This window comes from Populus euphratica, unplaced genomic scaffold, assembly GCF_000495115.2.
Source record: "Populus euphratica unplaced genomic scaffold, PopEup_1.0 scaffold27.1, whole genome shotgun sequence".
NCBI classification, from domain to species: domain Eukaryota; kingdom Viridiplantae; phylum Streptophyta; class Magnoliopsida; order Malpighiales; family Salicaceae; genus Populus; species Populus euphratica.
In genome coordinates this window covers 196,074-216,179 of record NW_011499899.1, presented here as the reverse complement: position 1 = coordinate 216,179, position 20,106 = coordinate 196,074, and the positions used below count along the sequence as shown (strand labels likewise).

Below are 20,106 nucleotides of genomic sequence, written 5' to 3'. Positions count from 1 at the left end.
ATCAATAAAATCTATGTTATAGGATAAGGTATTAAAAGCTTAACTAATGATAGGGAGATTGAAATAATAAAGGCTATCGCAAGTGCTAAAGAAGTTACATATGATAACAAATATCAGGCCAACATAGGTATGACTTATTTTGAAGCATTATATGAGAGAAGATGTTGCACTATACTTTACTGGGATGAAATAGGTGAAAAAAAACTAATGACATCAGAATTGATTCAAATGATGGCTAACAAGGTGAAACTAATTAACAAAAAGAAGAAAGATGTGCAAGGTAAATAGAAAAGTTAAGCAAATACTCAAAGGAGACCATTGAAATTCAAAAAGGCGACTAAATATTTTTTTTTATGTTGCATATTAGAAGAATATTATTTGCTTTGAAAAGAAGGGAAAGCTAGCAACTAAGTACATCATCCCTTTAGGATTACAAGAAGGATTAAACCAGTAGCATACAAATTGATATTATGCCTTATCTATCTAGGATCCATGATGTATTTCATGTGTCATTGCTTTAGAAAGTTGAATGGACCCATCACAAATTGTACCATTAATTTCATTTAAAATCAGGAAGGGTTTAACATTGGAGATGAAGCCAATGAAATTTTAGACCAGAATTATGGAATAATAGTGTACCTTTGGTCAAAGTATTATGGAGAGATTCACAAATCAAAGAGGAAACTTGAAAAATAAAGGTGGAGATGAAAAAGAAACACCCTCATTTGTTTTTAATTGAAGGTGTAAATTTAAGTTCCAAGGATAAAATTTCATAAGAGCAGAAGAATGTAACCCCTAAATTGAAAATTTAAACCTATAAATTTAATAATATAATTTTAAATTGAAGAATAAGGAGTTTAGATAAAATTTAATTTAAAATATGTGAATTTTTTTTATTTATATAGTGAGAAATCACGGATATATAATAAACAAATAAAAATAAAAAAACAGTAATGACTAGATATTTAATTAGATTAACACATAAATAAACAAGAGAGGGTTATTTTTGTAAATATGATAAAAACAACCTCTCTGCCTCTCTTTTATAGTCGACAGTTTATAAAGAAAATAAGTAGTGAGATTTTCTTCATTTTCTCTTATCTTTCCTTATTGCTTTCAAATCAATAAGACTAAGAGTGGTTTGGTAAAAGTTCATTAAAGAATTGATCAAGTGTATTCTAGAGAGAGAGAGAGGTTGAAAGTTGAGGTTAGAGTGAGAATGAGTGATTTTGAAATAGAAAAGAGCAATTCTTAAAGGATCTAGTGTAAGGAACATAACCAAATTGGTTTATTAGTTATGGTAGAGTGTTTTTCTTGCTTTAATTTTATTTATATTATGAGTTCTTGATGAGGGATTAAAATCCCTAATTTTTGTGCAAGTTAGGGTTTATGTCAGAATAGTATAAAAAGTAAAAATTTTGTATATTGATGGATTGATTTTGGTTTAAATGATGTAATTAAGGATAAGAATGGAAGAAAATTTAAAATAGAATGTAGATTTTTGGTTGGAAACTTAGCTAACTTGTGTTGATATTATTGTTTTAACGGTGTTATTAAGAAAATGATTGGTTTGGGTTATAGTGTTACATAAATTATTAATGATTTTGTTACTATGGATAAATTAGAATGATAGAATCTTACTAAACTAAGTTAAATTAGTGTTTATGTTTTTGGTTGTGTTGAAAAAGAAAATGTATTGGAATATGAAAATAAAATGTTATTGACAAGTATAAAGAAATAGTTAGATGAATACTTAATGCATGGAAAGGCCTAGATGACAAGATAATTGTTGACTTTTTGACATTTGGATTTATAGGAGGTTCATTTAAAGTGAAGCATATCTACTAGGAGCACACATCATAGCAGCTCTAAGTAAAGACTTGCCTTTACCTCTTGAAATTCATTATTTTTCTAAATGATGAAATAATGATGGTTTATATATAAAATTGCTAGTTATCAAAGTAAAAAAAGTTGACATTAAAGAAATAATATTGCCATCGAAACAGGATATTAGAATTCCAAGAATAAAATTTGCTTTAAGGGAGGGATAATGGAATTTCAAGAATAAATTGCATTCAGGATGAGACAATAAAATTTCTTGGATAAATTACCTTCATGAAGAATATAGGATTTTTCTAATAATGGATTATAATGCCTATAAGGTGAGGTAATAATTATAATGATTGATTATAATGTCTGTAAGGGTGATGAGTGACTTTAATATCTTTGAGTGAAAAACAATTATACTGATTGAAAATAATACCTACGAGATAGAAAACTTGTAATAATTAAAAATAACACCCTTGCGGTTGTGATGAGGAATGAGGAAGGAATTTGATGATTATTATGGTGAAGATTTGAAGTAACCATGATCCTAATGACATGATGAACTTGAAATGGTTAAACTATGCACAAGGAAAACATTGATGATATGTCATAATTGAACTTTGTCTAAGTGTTAAATATTATAAATTGTATAATATTTATTACATGAAATTATTGTATTCCATGTGTTCTTTGTATGCCCCTTCTTAATTGTAATTTGGTCATTTTTTCTTCATTACTTTATAAAAATAGTAATAGGTAATGAAACATTTTTGAGCATGTAAATATTTGTGATGTTGATAATTAAGTAATTTTAACTTCAAGGTAGTGTGGTTGGTAAATCAACTTTTGATTTCCTCCTAATATTTAGTTATGTTGTATCAGAAATACTATATAGCTTATGTTGTATGCTAATTTGTGGAAAGATTGAGATTATATATGTGTATTAATAGGCAATGAGTCTAAAGCCATTATGGTTGATTGTTGAATATTAATAAATATATGAATGGGATGTTATCATAATTATACTACAGGAATCAACATAAACTTTTCAATATAAAAAAGATTGCTAAGGAGAAAAATTTGAGACTTGAATTATTGGTTTAATTAGTAATTTAAATAATATGATTAAAAAAAATATAACAATATTAAATAAACTAACAACAAAAATAACAACAACAAAAAAAAAGTTCAAAAGAAATCTAAACTTATATGAATTATCAAACAATTTAATGTTGAAGGGGAAAATAAAAAAATAACAAAAAAATCCTAGTTAAACTGAGTTAATTTACAAACTTCACAACTATGAACATAAGATTGAGACAATCTCATAAAAAAAATGTAAGAAAAACTGTTCGAAGATTAATTCTTAATAAGTTAAATGAGAACATGATAACTTCACATAAAAAATAAAAAGAAAAAAAATATAAAGCTCAATCTCTAGCAAATGAAATGTCAAAGGATGAAAATTAAAAAAATATATAATTACAAAATATTGAAAAAACTCAATTTGAGTCCATCTAAGTCAATAAGCAATATCTATGATCCAGTCATGATGCTCGGTGACCATGTTTGAAAGAAAATTGAATAAAATCTTAAAACTTAATTATTGAATAATTCAATATTGAAAGACCAAAATAAAAAAAATAAAATGAAAATGAAAAAAATATAAGTAAACCTAGGTTGACTTGAAAACCTCGTAACTATGGACACAAGATAGAGATAGCCAAAGAAAAAAAAGAAAAAAAATACAAAGATCAATTTTGAATAAATCAAATATTGAAAGAGAAAATTAAAATAAATAAATTTTAAAAAAAGAACAAAAAAAAGTGAATCAACATTAACCTTTGAACTCGTGACTCTGGTCATAAACTCTAGATTAATTGCACAACAACTAAAAAGAAAATTGAATCAACCTGGGTTAACCCATAAACCCAGTGAACATGGACACATGATCATGATAACCCAATAGAAAGAAAAAAAATAGAAAGAATAGTTTTAAATAAATTAAATATTTAAGAATGAAATTGAGATAAATTATTTTTTTTCAAGTCAACGCATTAACATTTAAAACTTGTGACTAGTCATGAACTCAAAACCAATCTCACAGAAAGCACCGTAAAAAATAATAAAACAAAACTAAAAAAAGTAAAAAAAAAAACTTTATCTTTTTAAAAAGAAAAAAAATACAAGTCAACCCATGCAAATCTTCTAAACCTAACATATGCTCTAAAACTCACAACTCATGAAATTTTTTACCTCGGTTTAATCAAGAAACTTAATTTTTTATTAATTTAATTTTGAAGGATGAAATCATAAAAAAAAATCAATTTAAAAACTTTCTTAAAAAAATGATAGCCATAAAAAATAGGGATTAGATTTGATAGAAAAAAAACTATAAAGGATAAAATTGTAAAGAAAAATCTAAAAAATAATTCAAAAAAATAAATAACAATAAAAAGAATGACGACTAAATTTTAAAGATTAAAAAAATAAAAGGAAATAAAATTAAAAAATTAACAATATTATAGCTTATTAAGAATTAAAAAATAATAAAAAATATAGAGAACAAATTTGAAAAATTAAAAAATAAAAGCGGTGAAATGAAAAAATATTTATAATTTTTTTAACTTATTTAAAATATAAAAAAATAACAATTAAAAGTACTTGAATCAAATATTAAATTTTTTTTGAAGGAATCGGTATGAAATTTTCAATCAATTGATATTGAATTCAAGATAAAAGAAAAAAACTTTAAAACATAGCTTAACTGATAAGATTTTTAATTTATTTTTTAATAATTATGAGTTTAAATTTTTTAGAGTTACTTAAACTTATATAATTGTTAATTTTAAAACTCATATGATTAGACAAAATATATAAAAAATTTATACATAACTGTATTAATAAAAAAAATTAAAAAAAAAAAGAAAAAAAAATCATCTACTTAATTATCAACCGACAAAACTAAAGCATATCGGACAGGAGTAAAGATGAGGTTTTTGAAATACTAATGAAGTTTACTGCATATATATTGAGCTTATGTTTGCATAATTTGGAACTCATGGCACTATATATTGAAGGTTATTTTATGAAGGTTAAATTTTCACGAAGAAACTCGATGAATTAAATCATCTCCGATGAAGTACTTCGTTGGCGAAAATTACTCCCGGAAGCTGACTCTCCTCTTCATCTTCTTCCTCGTCGTGGGAGGGCTGTGAGATATGGAGAGGCTCCATGCTATGAGAAGATGGTGCTGTGTCAGTGACAAGGTCGAAGTTGGAGGTGAAACTGCTCATGTTGATGTAGTTAGTGGAAGCTGAGGAATTGTTTGAGTAGGCTGGTTGTAGCATTGCAACATGGTGCTGCTGCTGAAGGGCATTTGCCATCGCAAACCTACTGTTTATCAGTTGAGTTTGGACCATTGAAAGCTCAGCTTGCAGTGATGCCACCTGCAAAAGGGAGGACATGGGAGAACCAGACAGGTGAAGAGCACTCAAGAGAAATGAAATTTGATCCTCTCTGTTCAACTGGGCAGGAAAAAAAAACAAATAAATAAAAGAGAAATTGTTTGGGAGTAGCATAGTTTTTTCAACATTTTTCTCCAAATCTTTATTTTCTTTTAGGGTATCCAATAATATTAGAAATTGAAAGAAATGTAACTAGCTATTATAAAGAGAAATATTAATATCTTAATCTAGAATTAAAGAATAAATCAATCATGAAGCAGTCAACACAAAAACCTAGAATATTACTTGTATGTATTACCATGTTCATCTAATATATACAATGGCATCAACCACACACCTTTTTTTTTTTCAATAAAGGGAATTGGATGATGATTATTATAAATGGATAGCTACAAAAGTCAAGTCAAAATATTGATAGCATAACTCTCTAACGCTCCGCTTCTGTTTCTTCAAAACGTATACAATGAATTATCACGCTACACTAGCATAATCACGTGTTCTTCACTAATTTATTTATTAATGTAATTATATTTAGAGATAAATATTGTCCATGTAATTATATCTAAATTAGAAGTATATACATGCATATATATAGGAACTAGAACTTTGAAATTATTGTAAAACCTGCTGTTGCAAAGCGAGAATGGTCGAGACACAACCATAAACCGGGTCGGATAGCCTTGCTTGAGCCTCATAAGATATCGTGACGATGGCCTCATGCCTTCGGTTCAGAGGAATACGCAGCAAGAGCTTGGACACATTGCTAGCACCAAAAACCTTGTGAACTGCCGCGAACCGAGCTGCACCTTGGTCTGAACCAAAGTGAGGTGCAAATATGCACCCATTAATGCATTTCCTCCTCAGAAATTTGCATGCGCCACAAGGAGATGCCGGGGTCGGTGCCAGTTCAGACACCGGTTGCGACTCATCTGACATGGTAGCGGCACACTTACCGATTCCCTTTCTTCGAGTTTCGGACATGGCATCGCCGAGGGGCTCAGTCATTAGAGATTTAGGGTAGAAAAAAGGGAGTGATCAGAGATGGCAAAAGAGAAAGGTGGTGGGTTTGGTGTTTATATGTGGAAACAAAATGGATGGGGGACGCGTTAGTCTCGTGATGGGGCTAGCAAGGTGAATGTGGGAACCTTCTTTGTTTCTTTTCTTTCCTTTTTCGTATATTTTTCGTTTCTTATGTCATGGTCTACATTACGTAATACACATTTATGTATTTGTACATTCAATTGCATTTTTCTACTCATTTCATGTCACTGGTTTGATTCACATGAATAGATGTAATAGTTCTTCGTGTTAATACTTGTACAAATATTTATATATGAATATTTAAAAATTTTATAGTAGTTATTTTTCAAAGTATTTTTTTATTTGAAAATATATTAAAATATTATTTTTATATTTTAAAAAATTATTTTTGATATTAGTAGATTAAAACAAACATATTTTAAAAAATTATTTTTGACATTAACAGATCAAAACAATCAAAAAATAAAAAAAAAATTAAATAAAAAAATAGAATTTCAACTATATTTTCAAATACACATTAGATTAAAAAAAAAATTAAATAAAAAAATTTAATTAAAAAATATAATTTCAACTATATTTTCAAATACATATTAGATTAAAAAAAAACCGTTGTGGTTGGTGAAGGGAATGAGAAGGGTATGGTTGGTGGTGTGAGAAGCACGTGCAAAGGGAGAATAAGAACAAGCTATAGGGATTCATATTAGATGGTTATTAGGTGTAATAATTAATTAGGATATAAATCATCAATTTAATATGGATGTTAAGAGAGAGAACTTTGTAATGAAATGATATTAAAATGGTAAATAATGTTTGTGTGTTTAGCTTGAAGAAGGTTGTCTTCGAGGGAAGCCACAAGATTTGTGCTGCCCGTGGCGTGTGGAATGATAGGTGAAGCTTAAAGGACCAGACGTACATGGATATCATATGCAGCATAAGAGGAAACACAGCTCCTGCTGTATGATTTTAGTTCTTTACTATATAAAGAAAGAAATTGTTTTGCTTTTTCTTTTTCTTTTTCTTTTTAATTGTCATTATTAAGATCCTTCATGAAAGAAAGCAACATATCTATGATCATGCCTGACAGAAGTTGTTGTCAACGAGAAGAGTTTTCCTAGTAAAGGCCTGGCAAATATATTTACAAACCCATACAGCATATTCACTGACTCAGTGAACACAGGAACCTGAATCGTTCCCCCTCCATGCATCATCAACCAATGTATGATAAGGAAAATGCAAAGAGCTACTTCTGGTTCTGAAGCAGATATGCATCTGCATGATAAGATACCATATTTGTTTGCAATGTGGGATTTAAAATTAGATGATCTCCTTGTATTCTTGCAGAGTATTTTCTGCTCATTAATGGCTGATGCATCTGCAAGCCAAGCAACTACTTTGGTCAAGAGGCGAAGTGAAAATTCTATAAAGTGGACAGGATAACATGTAGGAGAACACAGACGCAAAACTAGTTTACTATTATAACACAACAGTCAAAAGTATGAGAATACATTATGTTGGAGGAATGATTCGGTAAAAATGAACCACGGGCCTTTTCTTGCAAAAAAGATTTTTGTTCTCACTTCCTCGGATTTAAGTGTGTTCTGAAGGCAAAGTACCAAAACAGCAAGAGCTGCCACAAAAACATTGCAAGCCCTTGGACCTGACCCTGATTTCCCCATAGCTAAATGTGAGCTCTTCACCTTCTTTTATGTTTCTAGAAGCAAAGAAACAAAGGCGAGGCAGCAAAGATCCTGTGTGTCTCACTAGTACCGTTGTTAGATTACCACCATCACAAGAATGGTTAATGAATCGTGCGACATTTCCAGTTCTTGTGGCATCAATATTTATCCTCAAGCAAGCTTTCCCAGATGGAAGATGCTCTCTCACGACCAAGAGAGCAGAAGAGAATTGGCCACTAGATGCAAGCTCATCATAGATTTGTTGCCGCCTTCTTGCTTCTTCAGTTGTTAAAAGCTCACCTGTTCAAATTCAGAGGAAGTTCATCAAAATCACAATTCACATTCTTAGGATTAATTAGGGATCTAAGACAAGAGTAGAAAGGTTTGAGTTCTTTGAGTCATATATTTTGTATTTAAGATCTTGTATATTTAGCTAAGTATGTATCTATCAAAAATATGTACAAATATATACAATAGGCTATTTGTATTCAGCTCAATCCTTTTAGTAAAAGATAGGGCCGAGTTTAATTTAATTGCAATTCAATTTCTTCAAACTGAAGGAACAGAGATAGAATCAGACTGATTCCCTAAATGCCTTTTCTGGATATTCCTCAATGTCCCGGCTATTCACGGAAGGTGCGAAGGAGATGAATAATCATCTGCTTCCAGAAGAAATTGAAGAATTTCTTGGGAATCCTACAAGATCCATTTGTTTAAGTCTGAATGATGCAGTTAATACATTACATTTAAACCCCATAGCACAGCAGAGAGAACCTCACGCAATCAGTTATTACCAAAAACATACACAAAAACCAGTAAATGGAAAAGTACGTGCAGCAAAATGAAAAACAACCAAGGAATATGAGAAGGATTTTTTAAAAGCGATAGCTATTTCAATGGGATGGATATTAGAAGATACCCCAGTTATTTAAATGAAGTGTTTCATTTGCTATTTTGATATAGAAATTGTCCAGTTAAAAGATACAAGAGACATAACTTGCATAAACACAGATATTGGCAGCCTTAAGGGGGATAGATGTATCATTATTTTATGAGATGAATAACACAATCATACGACAAGTGAAAAGGTTTGCAGTTTCTATTTTGTCAAAGTATATCCAAATGATAAAACACACAAACATTAAATAGGTCTTTGATTATTTAAATTTCCATTATCAAGCTAGTTCATAATCTACAAATATGACCAATAATGTTTTTTCTCTTTCAGCTATTCTCTCAAATGTGTTCTCGTTAATAATCTAGCCTAGATTGCACTCTCAACAAGAACAACGCTTCTTACATAGTCCCCGTGTTTCTAACACTTGCATTTTGTAAATTGCAGGGGTTTGTTCTTTAAACAGTTACGTAACAGACTAACACCAATAGTCCGCCAAAAACAAAAACATCATAGTAACATAATATGAGTGCCAAGAACACACATATTTAGGGCAAACGTGATTCCTTATGTTCAAAAGTAATCATATTTTGTTAATGGGAGAAGAAATTACCAGCATACTCGCAGATGAACTGGCCTTGACAAATCATTTGATCAGCAAACAAACCCCAACCCTTCTTGCCATCTCTCACGATCTTCAACTTCACCGAAACCCCTCTCTGAGTCAACCGATTGCTACACTCCAACCCACACCCACAACCCGGTCCACACTCGGTCATTATCCCCATTTCCTCCAACCCCCAAAATTCCCACCCTGTCCCACCTTCTTCGCACCCTTCACAATCACACCCACACACAACCTTCCTTGACTCACCCATAACACGGCGAGGAGTCGCCAATTCCGTATCACACCCACGTAAAACCTCCCAGGACTCATTCAATTTGCAAGCTGAGCCACCATGGTGTCGACTCAGAGAGTCACGATCGAGTTGTGAGCCCCAAGGCTGGCGAAGCGGGGATTGGCAGGGAAGGAGTTGAGAAGGGGTGTAGAGGAAATAGGCATAAGGGTGTTGGTTAATGGGGTTGAGAAATGGGATAAGGTGGTTCTCTAAGAATCTGGAGGCGTCGAGGGTTCGCTGGAGAGTGATGGATTTAGAGATTTGAGAAAGGGCTTTGCAGGTTGAGGAAATGTTGGCTAGTTCAAGTGGGGTTAGCCATGGCAGGATTAGGTCTGCGCATTGGATTAGAGGAGGATCCTTCTTGTTTGATTTATTTGCCGCTGCTGCAGGTTCTTGTTGTTGGCCTTGGGGCATTTTGGAGGCTGGGTTTGTTGAGCGATCTTGAACACAATATTAAATCACTTGCAGTCACGAATAAAAGTATATATATATATAAAATTTGTTTCTAAAATTTATTTAAAATCGCTTTCTAAATTTTTTTATATTTATTTATTATTAAAAAAATTAATTAATAAAGATTGTTTCCTAGTAAAAAAATTAATTTGATTTTCAAAAAGATATTTTTCTAAAAAATTTAGATGAAAAATATTTTCTAAAAGTTATGAAAAATTTAAAAATATTATATTATTTGATAATTATATCAAATTTAGTTCTCAACCTTTTTTATTTTTATATTTTTATTTTGAATATTTATTTTTCAATTTCATCTCTTAAAATTTATTTTTTATATTAATTTTGGTCCTTATTTTTATAATTGTTATTTTATTTTTCCTTATCATTTTTTATTGAAATTTTTTATCTATCAAATTTGGTGCTCATTCTTTTAATTATTACTTATTTTATTTGAAATAGTTTATAAAATATTAATTATTATTATTATTATTTTAATTTTTTAATTTTTAATTTTTTAGTTTTGATCTATATTATTTTGATTATTATTTATTTTATTAAAGATAATTTATGAAATTATATTTTTTTCTAATTTCATTCTAATTCAACTTTTTAATTTGTAAGATTTGTTTCTCAATATTTTAATAAACTTGAGAAAAATAAAATATTAATAAGTTATTTTTTAGCTCATTTTTTATGATATAATTAAACACTGAAAAGTGTTTTTCAACTTATTTTTCATTACACTACTAAATATCATAAAACAATTCACTTGCTCAAAATTTATTTTCCAAAAGAAAACTACTTTACAGCAAACAAATGGGACCTCAATCGAAAGATGCTAGAGTTTTTTTTTTAAAAAACAAAACAGTAAAACCTAAAAAAATTATTTTTTATTTTTTCTTTACTTTAAATTAATTTTATTTTAATATTTTCAGATATTTTAATATTAAAAATAATTTTTAAAAAATATTATTTTAATATATTTTCAAATAAAAAATACTTTATAAAACAACCATTATCATATTCTCAAATATCCTTTAAGATAAGTTTACTATTCATTACAATAATAAAATAATATATTTTTATCCTTTTAAAAAATTAATTATCTTTGTATATGCACATGTATTGATATTTTCACTGTGTATTTGTTATTAAAAAATTGTTGAGGGATATAATTTTATTTTGCATCTTTTTAAACCGAGTAAAGTTGATATATTGTCCTTTAAACAAAAAAAAATTATAAAATTAAAAAATTATATCTTTTTATTTAATAATTTATAGTAAATTAACCGGTATGCTCTTGGAATAAGAAATTTTTTACAACTCTTTTCATTCATATCTCTTCTTTTTTTTTGTAATTATTAGGATAATCACGGGTATTTTTATTTTTTTAAAATCAATTGAATATTAATTAATTTAAAATTTGGCACGTGTAACGTTATCTTCTGGTGGAAAGAAAATGTCCTTCCACCAAATTGTTGAATGCATCATTTTATCAACTTTTTTTTTTTTTTGATTTATGTGGGGTGTCTGGGCCAGCTTACGCGCACCACGACTAATCCCCACGGCCCACTGAACATCTTGCAAGCCCAGTGAGCAAGTAAGGCACCGCGGGGGTGACAGGCGTGCATGGTAAGGTTCGAACCCAGGTGCGAAGGAAAGGGACAAGCCCCTTCCACCGCTAGGCCAGAACCTCACTTGCATCATTTTATCATTTTATCATCTTTCTTCTGACGTGTTGTGTATCAACAACAATAAAACACTTTGTCATCAATCAATCTTTTTTTTTTCTCTTCCTATTAACCTTAAAAATATAGGTTAGTTCTCTTTATTCTTGATATTTCAATTTTAGTTTTTATTATTTTGATTTTTAATTTTTTTTCATAGCTCTTTTATTAAAGTTTTATTTGTTTTCAATTTAATCCTTTAATTCTAATTTATCATATATAATTTTTTTTCAATTTGATCCTTTTTTTTTTTAATTTTTAATTTTATCTGTAGACCTTCTATAAAAGTTTTGATAGTTTTTAATTTCATCATTCAACCCAAGTTTATGGTGTATTGTTTTTTTTTTTTAATTTGATATTCATTCTTTTTATTTTTGTGTTGTCCTTTTATTAAAAAATCTTCTTTTCAATATAACCCTCCAATCAAAAATCTATTCTTGCCTTCTAATTTATTTTTATTTTGATTTTTATCTTCATTCTTTTAATTACTATTTTTTATTTTAGATCATTTGGTGTAATTGATTTTTTTCTTGATTTCATCCTTCGATATTTGATTTGTTTGGGATTGAATTTCATGGCTTTTCCATGTATGATACTTCCAATCTAATGACCCAGGTCATGTTTTTGAAAAGTTAATGCAAGTCAATATTTTTTTTTAATTTCATTGTTTGACATTAGTTCTTTTAAAAAAGTGACTTCATAATTTTATTTAATTTCTTTTCTATCGGGTTATTTTAATCTCATAACACAAGTTATGGGTTTTAAAAGTTAACCGATATTAGCTTACCTTTTATTATCCAGATTATATGTCAATCACACAACCTTGAGTTGACTCAAACTGATTTTTTTAACTCTTTATGATTCAATTACATACCTCCAAAAGTTTTTCTTTTCAAGTTATCATAAAGTTATCATAGTATTGTTTTAAAAAAAAAATTATATGTTTACTATCATTACTAAAAAAGTTATTGTTTGAACTAAGTAAAACTAATTTATTAATCTTGGATGTATTTTTGTCTTTTTTTTTTAAATGCTCAAACGGTACCTAGACTTATAGGTAGTATAGGTAGTGTCAAACTACACTTAAAAATGACACAACAAAGACATTAAGAATTAAGATTAAACAACTGTTTGTTTTTGTATTTTAAAAGTATTTTTTTAAAATTAAATTTTTTTTATTTTTTTATTTGCTTCAAATTAATATTGTTTTATAGTTTTTAGATTATTTTGATATGTTAATATCAAAAATAATTTTTAAAAAATAAATAAATATTATTATTTGAATGCATTTCTAAGTCAAAAGATTTTGAAAAGCAACCGTTATCACACTCTCAAACACCCCCTAAAAATACCTAAGTCGTTGGTCAAAATTCTTTGCAACACTATATATATACAAACACATGAATTCATTGTGTTTTTATTTTCTTAGTCTTTTTAATTTTTATTTTCATTCACATCACCAAATAATCTACTTGTTTCAATTGAGTTTTTCTATATTGTATTTGTTGTGAATTAAGTTTAATAATTTATTTTTATTTAATGAAGATGCCTAGACTAGTGTGCTATCGAAAGAATATCATTCTAGAAAAATTCATATCAACCACAAACCTATTATAAAAGTAAAAAATACTAAAAGAAAAAGGATGCAACAATTGATATATCTTAAAACTAATTTACTTCAAAACATAAAATCACTTTTAAAGATTTTTTTAGATATAAATAAAAATATTCATATTGATCCATCTATTTCTTTCTTATAAACGTTTTTCCTTATTAATCATTTATATCATATAAAAAGTTAATATTGATCCCTATAAAAATAAAAATTACGAATAAAAAAAGTTATAGGAATTTAAACAACAAATAAAAGCATGGAAGTATATAATTTATAAGAAGACATTATAATTCATAACTGAATTCTTGAAAAAGACAAAAAATAACCTTGCAAATCAAACAAAATATAAGGAACCCTTGACATGGTGTATAACATGGATAAAAGTTAGGGTTTTTAATCTTTAAGGTTACAAATCTAAACTATATAGAAATTTAGAGAAAACTCTATGATATTTATAAAAAGTATGAATATCTGAATCTTTTTAAAACAAGCTAGACATTCTTATTTCTATTGATTTTAAACATAAAATCCTTTATAGAAAATAATTCATAATTAGAACCTGCATAACTAATAGAATCTATCTAGCATTAGGATTTTTAAATAATAAAATATTAATTAAATTAAAAGTCTTATTCTAAATGAAAATCAAATACAACAATGTAAATAAAGATAATCTTGCATAGAAAATTTCATCTATGATTTAAAGGTTTTCCCAATCTTTGACCATAATGTAATTCTAAGCCAATAAAAAACAATGTCTTCAAAATCTTCGATCAAACTTTTAGCTTAATCCAACGATCAGATTAAATATTATGCTAGATTTATAACCTACATAATAGACTCTTTTTAAACTCCTTAACCTAAAAAAAAGCTTCACACATGAGTCCTCTTTACTTTTAAAAGACTTACCCCCAAGTTAACTATAAAAAATTAAACTCAACCACTCCAAATAAATTAACACTTCAAATATAGCATGGCACTAGTCTATTTATGAAGTAGGTTTTTGTATTTATGAACTTTAAAATTTAATTTATGATGTGTACATCCAAAAAAAAAAATCCATATTTGAAGTTATACTTTCTATTCCTATGAAGTTCACTTGTAGTTTATTCACACATTCTTTTACTCAAACTTGACCCCTTAAGTATTGGTAACTCCTAGTATTTCATCCTTTGCTTATAAAGGAATTCCAAGATAATTTTTCATAATATCTTTAGAAGACTTGTAAAAAATTATCATGTCCTTTTACAAGATCTACAGAATCACCACAAAGATACTAATTTATGAGCATTCTTGATTTCTTCTTCACCATTACTAGATTAAACATCAACAAGTTGAGTAGTATTTGTAGTAGTGTTGTTGTCACTGTTGTGATTTTAAAATTATCGACTTTGAAAAAATGACACCTCCTGTATAATTTTATTCCTTGTTATTTTAAAAGGTTAAACAAAAGACAAATAATAACAATTTATTTGTTAATCTGCCCAATATAAAATCTCTTCATAATCATCTTATATAAACTTCATAATTAATGATTGTATCAAATCTTGCTATGATGGAATTAGAGATAAATGTATACGAGTTTTAAAGTCTAGAAATCAAAACTATTATTCTTTAGCACTATAAAAAAGTTTGTATGTGACAAGTCTTACTTTTTAATGATAAAAAACCTTGTTGAAATTAACTTGAGCTTCCAACTTTATCAATTAGTTAAAGAAATTTTATCTTAAAAAATCTTCCATTATAGAAAGGTTTCTCATCAAATATTAGAATAGGTCTGGGATTTGATCTATCTTAAGGTAAGTTTTCAGGCATCCTTGTTTGCATTATCCATTTATCAAGTTAGATTTTTTATGGCTTTCTCGAAACAATCCATTCTATGCTCTTAAGCTGGCATAAAATAATCAAATTTCTATTTCTAAACTAGCACAACTCTTTAGAAGGTCTTCACTCCTGTATCATGAAGTGGATACTTATCATCTCCATTCATTAAAGAGGTCAGTTTGCTTTGATACCAATTAACGCAGTGTATAATATGGATAAAAGTTATGGTTCTTAAAACCTAAGGTTACATACCTAAGTTATAGAGAAATTTAAAAAAATCTCTATGATATTTTATAAAAATTCTGGATTATCTGAATCTTTTTAAAATAACTATACATCCTTGTTTATACTTGTTCTAGACCTAGAATCATTTATAGAAAATAATTTCTAATTAAAACTTGTCTAACTAATAGAATTCATCTAGCATTAATATTTCTAAGTACTAGAATACCAATTAAATTAAAAGTCCAAATCTAAATAGGAAAATAAAATTCAAATACAATAAGGTAAATAAAAGACAATCTTGCTTAGTAACTTCCATCCATGATTTGAAGGTTTTTGTAATCTCTAACCATCATAAAATTTTGACTTAATAAGAAACAATGTCATTAGACACTTTGAAAAAATTTCATATCGATTCAACAAACAAAATAAAAGTTATGCTTGATTACTAAATTATTTTTTGGATTTTTCTTAAACTCCTTAAAACTTAAAAATCTTAGACATTAATGAAATAATGTAATAAACACTATTATGCCAAAAATGTTGAAAAAAGTCCCCCACGTAAGTCTTTTCTACTTTTAAAAATTTTACCCTCAGTTTAATTATTAAACTCGACCACTCCAAATGAATCGATACCTTAAATATAGCATGGTAGTTAGTCTATTGATAAAGTATCGTGCATTTGATTCATAAACTTCAAAATTTAATTTATGATGTGTACATACAAAAGAAAAATTCATATTTGAAGTTATACTTATTGTTCTTATAAAGTTCATTTGTAGTTCCTTCACACATTTTTTTTATTTCAAACTTGACCTCCTTATCATTATCATTGACGATTCCTAGTATTCCATCCTTTGACTGTAAGGAATTCCAAGATAATTTTTCATAATATATTCTGAAGGCTTATAAAAAATTACCATGTCTTATATATCCTTATTTGTAAGATATATGGAATCACCACAAGATACTAATTTAAAAGCTTTTTTGATTTCTTCTTTACTATTAACAAATGAAACACCAACAAGTAAAGTAGTATTTGCAATAATGTTATCACTATTGTGATGTTGAAACTATCTACAATGAAAAGATAATTATTTCTTCATAATTTTATTCCTCGTTATTTTAACTTGTCTACCTAATATAAAATCTCTTCACAATCATCTTGTATAAACTCTATAATTAATGATTGTCTCAAATATTACCTTGATGGAATTAAAGGCAAACCAATACAAGTTCTAAAGTTTAGAAATTCAAACCACCATTCTCTAGCACTAGAATAAAGTTTGCTTGTGTGCGACAAGTCTTGTCTTTTGATGATAAGAAACCTTATTGAATAAAAGTAAGCTTCTAACTTTATCAACTAGTTAATAAATCTTCTCTTCTAAATTCTTTCATCATAGAAAAGAATCTTATGAATTCATTAATAGATCTAAGGTTTGGCCTGCCTCGAGGTAAGTCTCCGAGCAAGTCCTTTTTTTCTCTTCATGACCCATGTATACTTTATCTTTTAGCCAAGTTAGATTTGTTATGGCTTGCTCAAAACGATATATTCTCTGTTTCTAAGCTAACACAAAACAATATAATATTTACTTCTAAGCACAGTAGGAGCCTATAAGGTCTTCATTCCTATATTGCAATGTGAGTTGTTACTGTCTCCGTCCATTAAAAAGTCAACATGTTCTAACACCAATTAATGTAACGTATAACATGGATAAAAATTAGGGCTTTCAAGCCTTAAGTTTACAGACCTAAGTTATAGAAAAACATAAAGAAAGAACTATGATATTTTATTAAAATTCTAGATAATCTAAATATTTTTCAAATAAACCAGACATATTTATTTATACTAGTTCTAGACCTAGAATCCTTTATATAAGGATTCATGATTAAAATTTACCTAATTAATATAAGTCATTTAGCATTAGAATCTCTAAATAGTAAAATACCTTAAAAGTCCTAATCTAAATAGAAACAAAGAATCTAAATAAAAAGGTAAATAAAAATAATTTTGCATAGTAACTTTCATCCATGATTTGAAGGTCTTTTTAGTCTCTAGTTATCATAAAAGTTTAACCTAATAGGAAATAATGCCTCTAGACTCTTCTGTTAAAATTATAGATCGATCCAAAAATTAGATTAAAAGTTATACTTGACTTACCAAAGTGTATCTTGGGCTCTTTTTAGACTTCTCAAAACCTAAAAATCTTAGCCATTAAATAAATAATGTAATAAATATTATTATACTAAGAATTTTAAAGAAAGCTTCCCATATGAGTCCCTTCTACTTTTGAAAAACTCGTTCTCGAGTTAACTATCATAAATTGAACTCAACCATTCCAAATAAATTGATACTTTAAATATAGCATGAAGACTAATCTATTTATGAAGTAACATGTCTTTGATTCATGAACTTTAAAATTTTCTATAATATCTTTAGAAAACTTGTCAGAAATTACCATATTTTTGTTTGTAAGATCTTTGGAATCATCACAAGATACTAATTTAAAAGATTTCTTGATTTTTTCTTCACCATTAGTAGATTAAACATCGAAAAGTATAGATATTTGCAATAATGTTGCTATCATTGTTGTGTTGTTGAAACTATCTATTTTAAAGAGACACCTCCTTCATAATTTTCTTCCTTACTATTTTAAAAAGGTTAAACAAAAGACAAATAATAATAATAATCTATTTGATTATCTACCCAATATAAAATCTCTTTATAATCACCTTGTATAAACTCCATAGTTAATCATTGTCTCAAATCTTACCATGATAGAATTAAAGGCATACTGATACAAGTTCTAAAGTTTAGAAATTCAACCATTCTCTAGCACTATAATAAAGTTTGTTCGTGACAAGTCCTACCTTTTGATGATAAAGAACCTTATTGAAATAAAAGTAAGCTTCTAACTCTGTCAATTAATAAATTCTTTCTTTAAAAATCTTCTATAATATAAAGGAATGTCATCAAATTCATGAATAGGCTTGGGGTTTGACCTGCCTCAAGATAAGTCTCTAGATAAGTTCTTCTCCTTTTCACGATCCTTGTTTGATTTACCAAGTAGTTAAGTTAGATATGCTAGGGCTCGCTCCAAATGATCCATTCTTTGTTCTTAAGCTAGCACAAAACAATTTAATTTTTACCATTAAGCTCACACAACACTCCAGATAGCCTTTACTTTTGCATTTTGTTGTGGGTTGCTACTATCTCTTTCAATAAATAAGATCAACATGTTTTGATATCAATTGACGTGACGTATAGTGTAGATAAAAATTAGGGTTTTGTAACCTTAAGACTACAAATCTAAGTTGTAGAGAAATTTAAAGAAATCTCTATAGTATTTTATAAAATTCTGGATAATCTGGATCTTCTTAAAATAAACTAGCCATTTTTATTTATACTAGTTCTAGACTTAAAATTCTTTATAGAAAATGATATTTGTACTTAATTAATAGAATTCATCTAACATTATGATTTTTAAATAGTAAACTATCAATTAAATTAAAAGTTTTAATCTAAAAAAAATACAAACATACAACAAAATAAATAAAAACAATTTCACTTAGTAACTTCTATCCATGATTTGAAAGTCTTCCTTATTTATGATCATCATGAAAGTTTAACCTAATGAGAAATAATGCTTCAGAATTTTCTGTCAAAATTTTAGCTCGATCTAACAAACAAATTAAAAGTTATGATTGATTTACTAAACTGTATCTTAAACTCTTCTCATACTACTTAAAACCTAAAAATCTTAGCCATTAATAAAATAATGTACTAAACATTATTATGCCAAGAATATTGAAGAAGGTTCCTAAGTCCACCTTGCTTGATTTTAACAAATTAGAAAGAAAGAAAGAAAACATGAGTAAACTAGTGTAAGAAAAAAAATATAAAAAAATAATAAAGAATTAAAGATAAAAGTAGTAAACAAAAGCAAGGAACAACAATAAATAAAGAATAAAATGTAAAAAGTTAAATTATAGAAAGAAATTGTATATATATAAAATTATTCATCATTTTTAATATATGGATGACATTTCTATATTATTAAAATATTCAAATCATACATGAACTACGATTTTGAGCCTTCTACAAACTATTAACAATAAATAATAAGTTAACATAATAAATTCTTATACAATTTTAATTTCTAAATGCATTTGTCTTTCTTTGGCAATCATATAAACCCTAACTAATCAATAATATTTATCAAATTAATATGTTGATAACTTTTATTCTTCATAAAATTTGATCTTTTAATCAATCACATAAACTCTTCCTAGTCACTAGTCAATTACATCTTCTACCTCTCATGATCAATAATAATTTCTAGCTCTCTTGATCAATTTACACCCTTCCAAATCCTAATCAATCTTATTATTAACCATCAATTTTAGCTTTCCTTTTGTTGTTTGATAATGAACAACTATTGTTGTTCATGTTCAATTGA

At 27.7% G+C, this 20,106-nt stretch overlaps 2 protein-coding genes across 2 annotated transcripts; both read right to left on the bottom strand.

Moving 5' to 3' along the window:
* Positions 1-4,816: 4,816 nt before the first annotated feature.
* LBD20 (LOB domain-containing protein 20) lies at positions 4,817-6,320 on the bottom strand. Its single transcript, XM_011035994.1, has 2 exons — positions 5,919-6,320; positions 4,817-5,276 (listed from the first exon to the last, which is right to left on the bottom strand). Exons 1-2 carry the CDS (start codon positions 6,297-6,299, stop codon positions 4,956-4,958), a joined length of 702 nt encoding a protein of 233 aa, XP_011034296.1. The 5' UTR covers positions 6,300-6,320; the 3' UTR covers positions 4,817-4,955.
* A 1,430-nt stretch (positions 6,321-7,750) lies between these two features.
* Positions 7,751-10,266, bottom strand: SDG20 (SET domain protein 20). Its single transcript, XM_011035992.1, has 2 exons — positions 9,520-10,266; positions 7,751-8,311 (listed from the first exon to the last, which is right to left on the bottom strand). Exons 1-2 carry the CDS (start codon positions 10,217-10,219, stop codon positions 7,923-7,925), a joined length of 1,089 nt encoding a protein of 362 aa, XP_011034294.1. The 5' UTR covers positions 10,220-10,266; the 3' UTR covers positions 7,751-7,922.
* Positions 10,267-20,106: the final 9,840 nt, after the last annotated feature.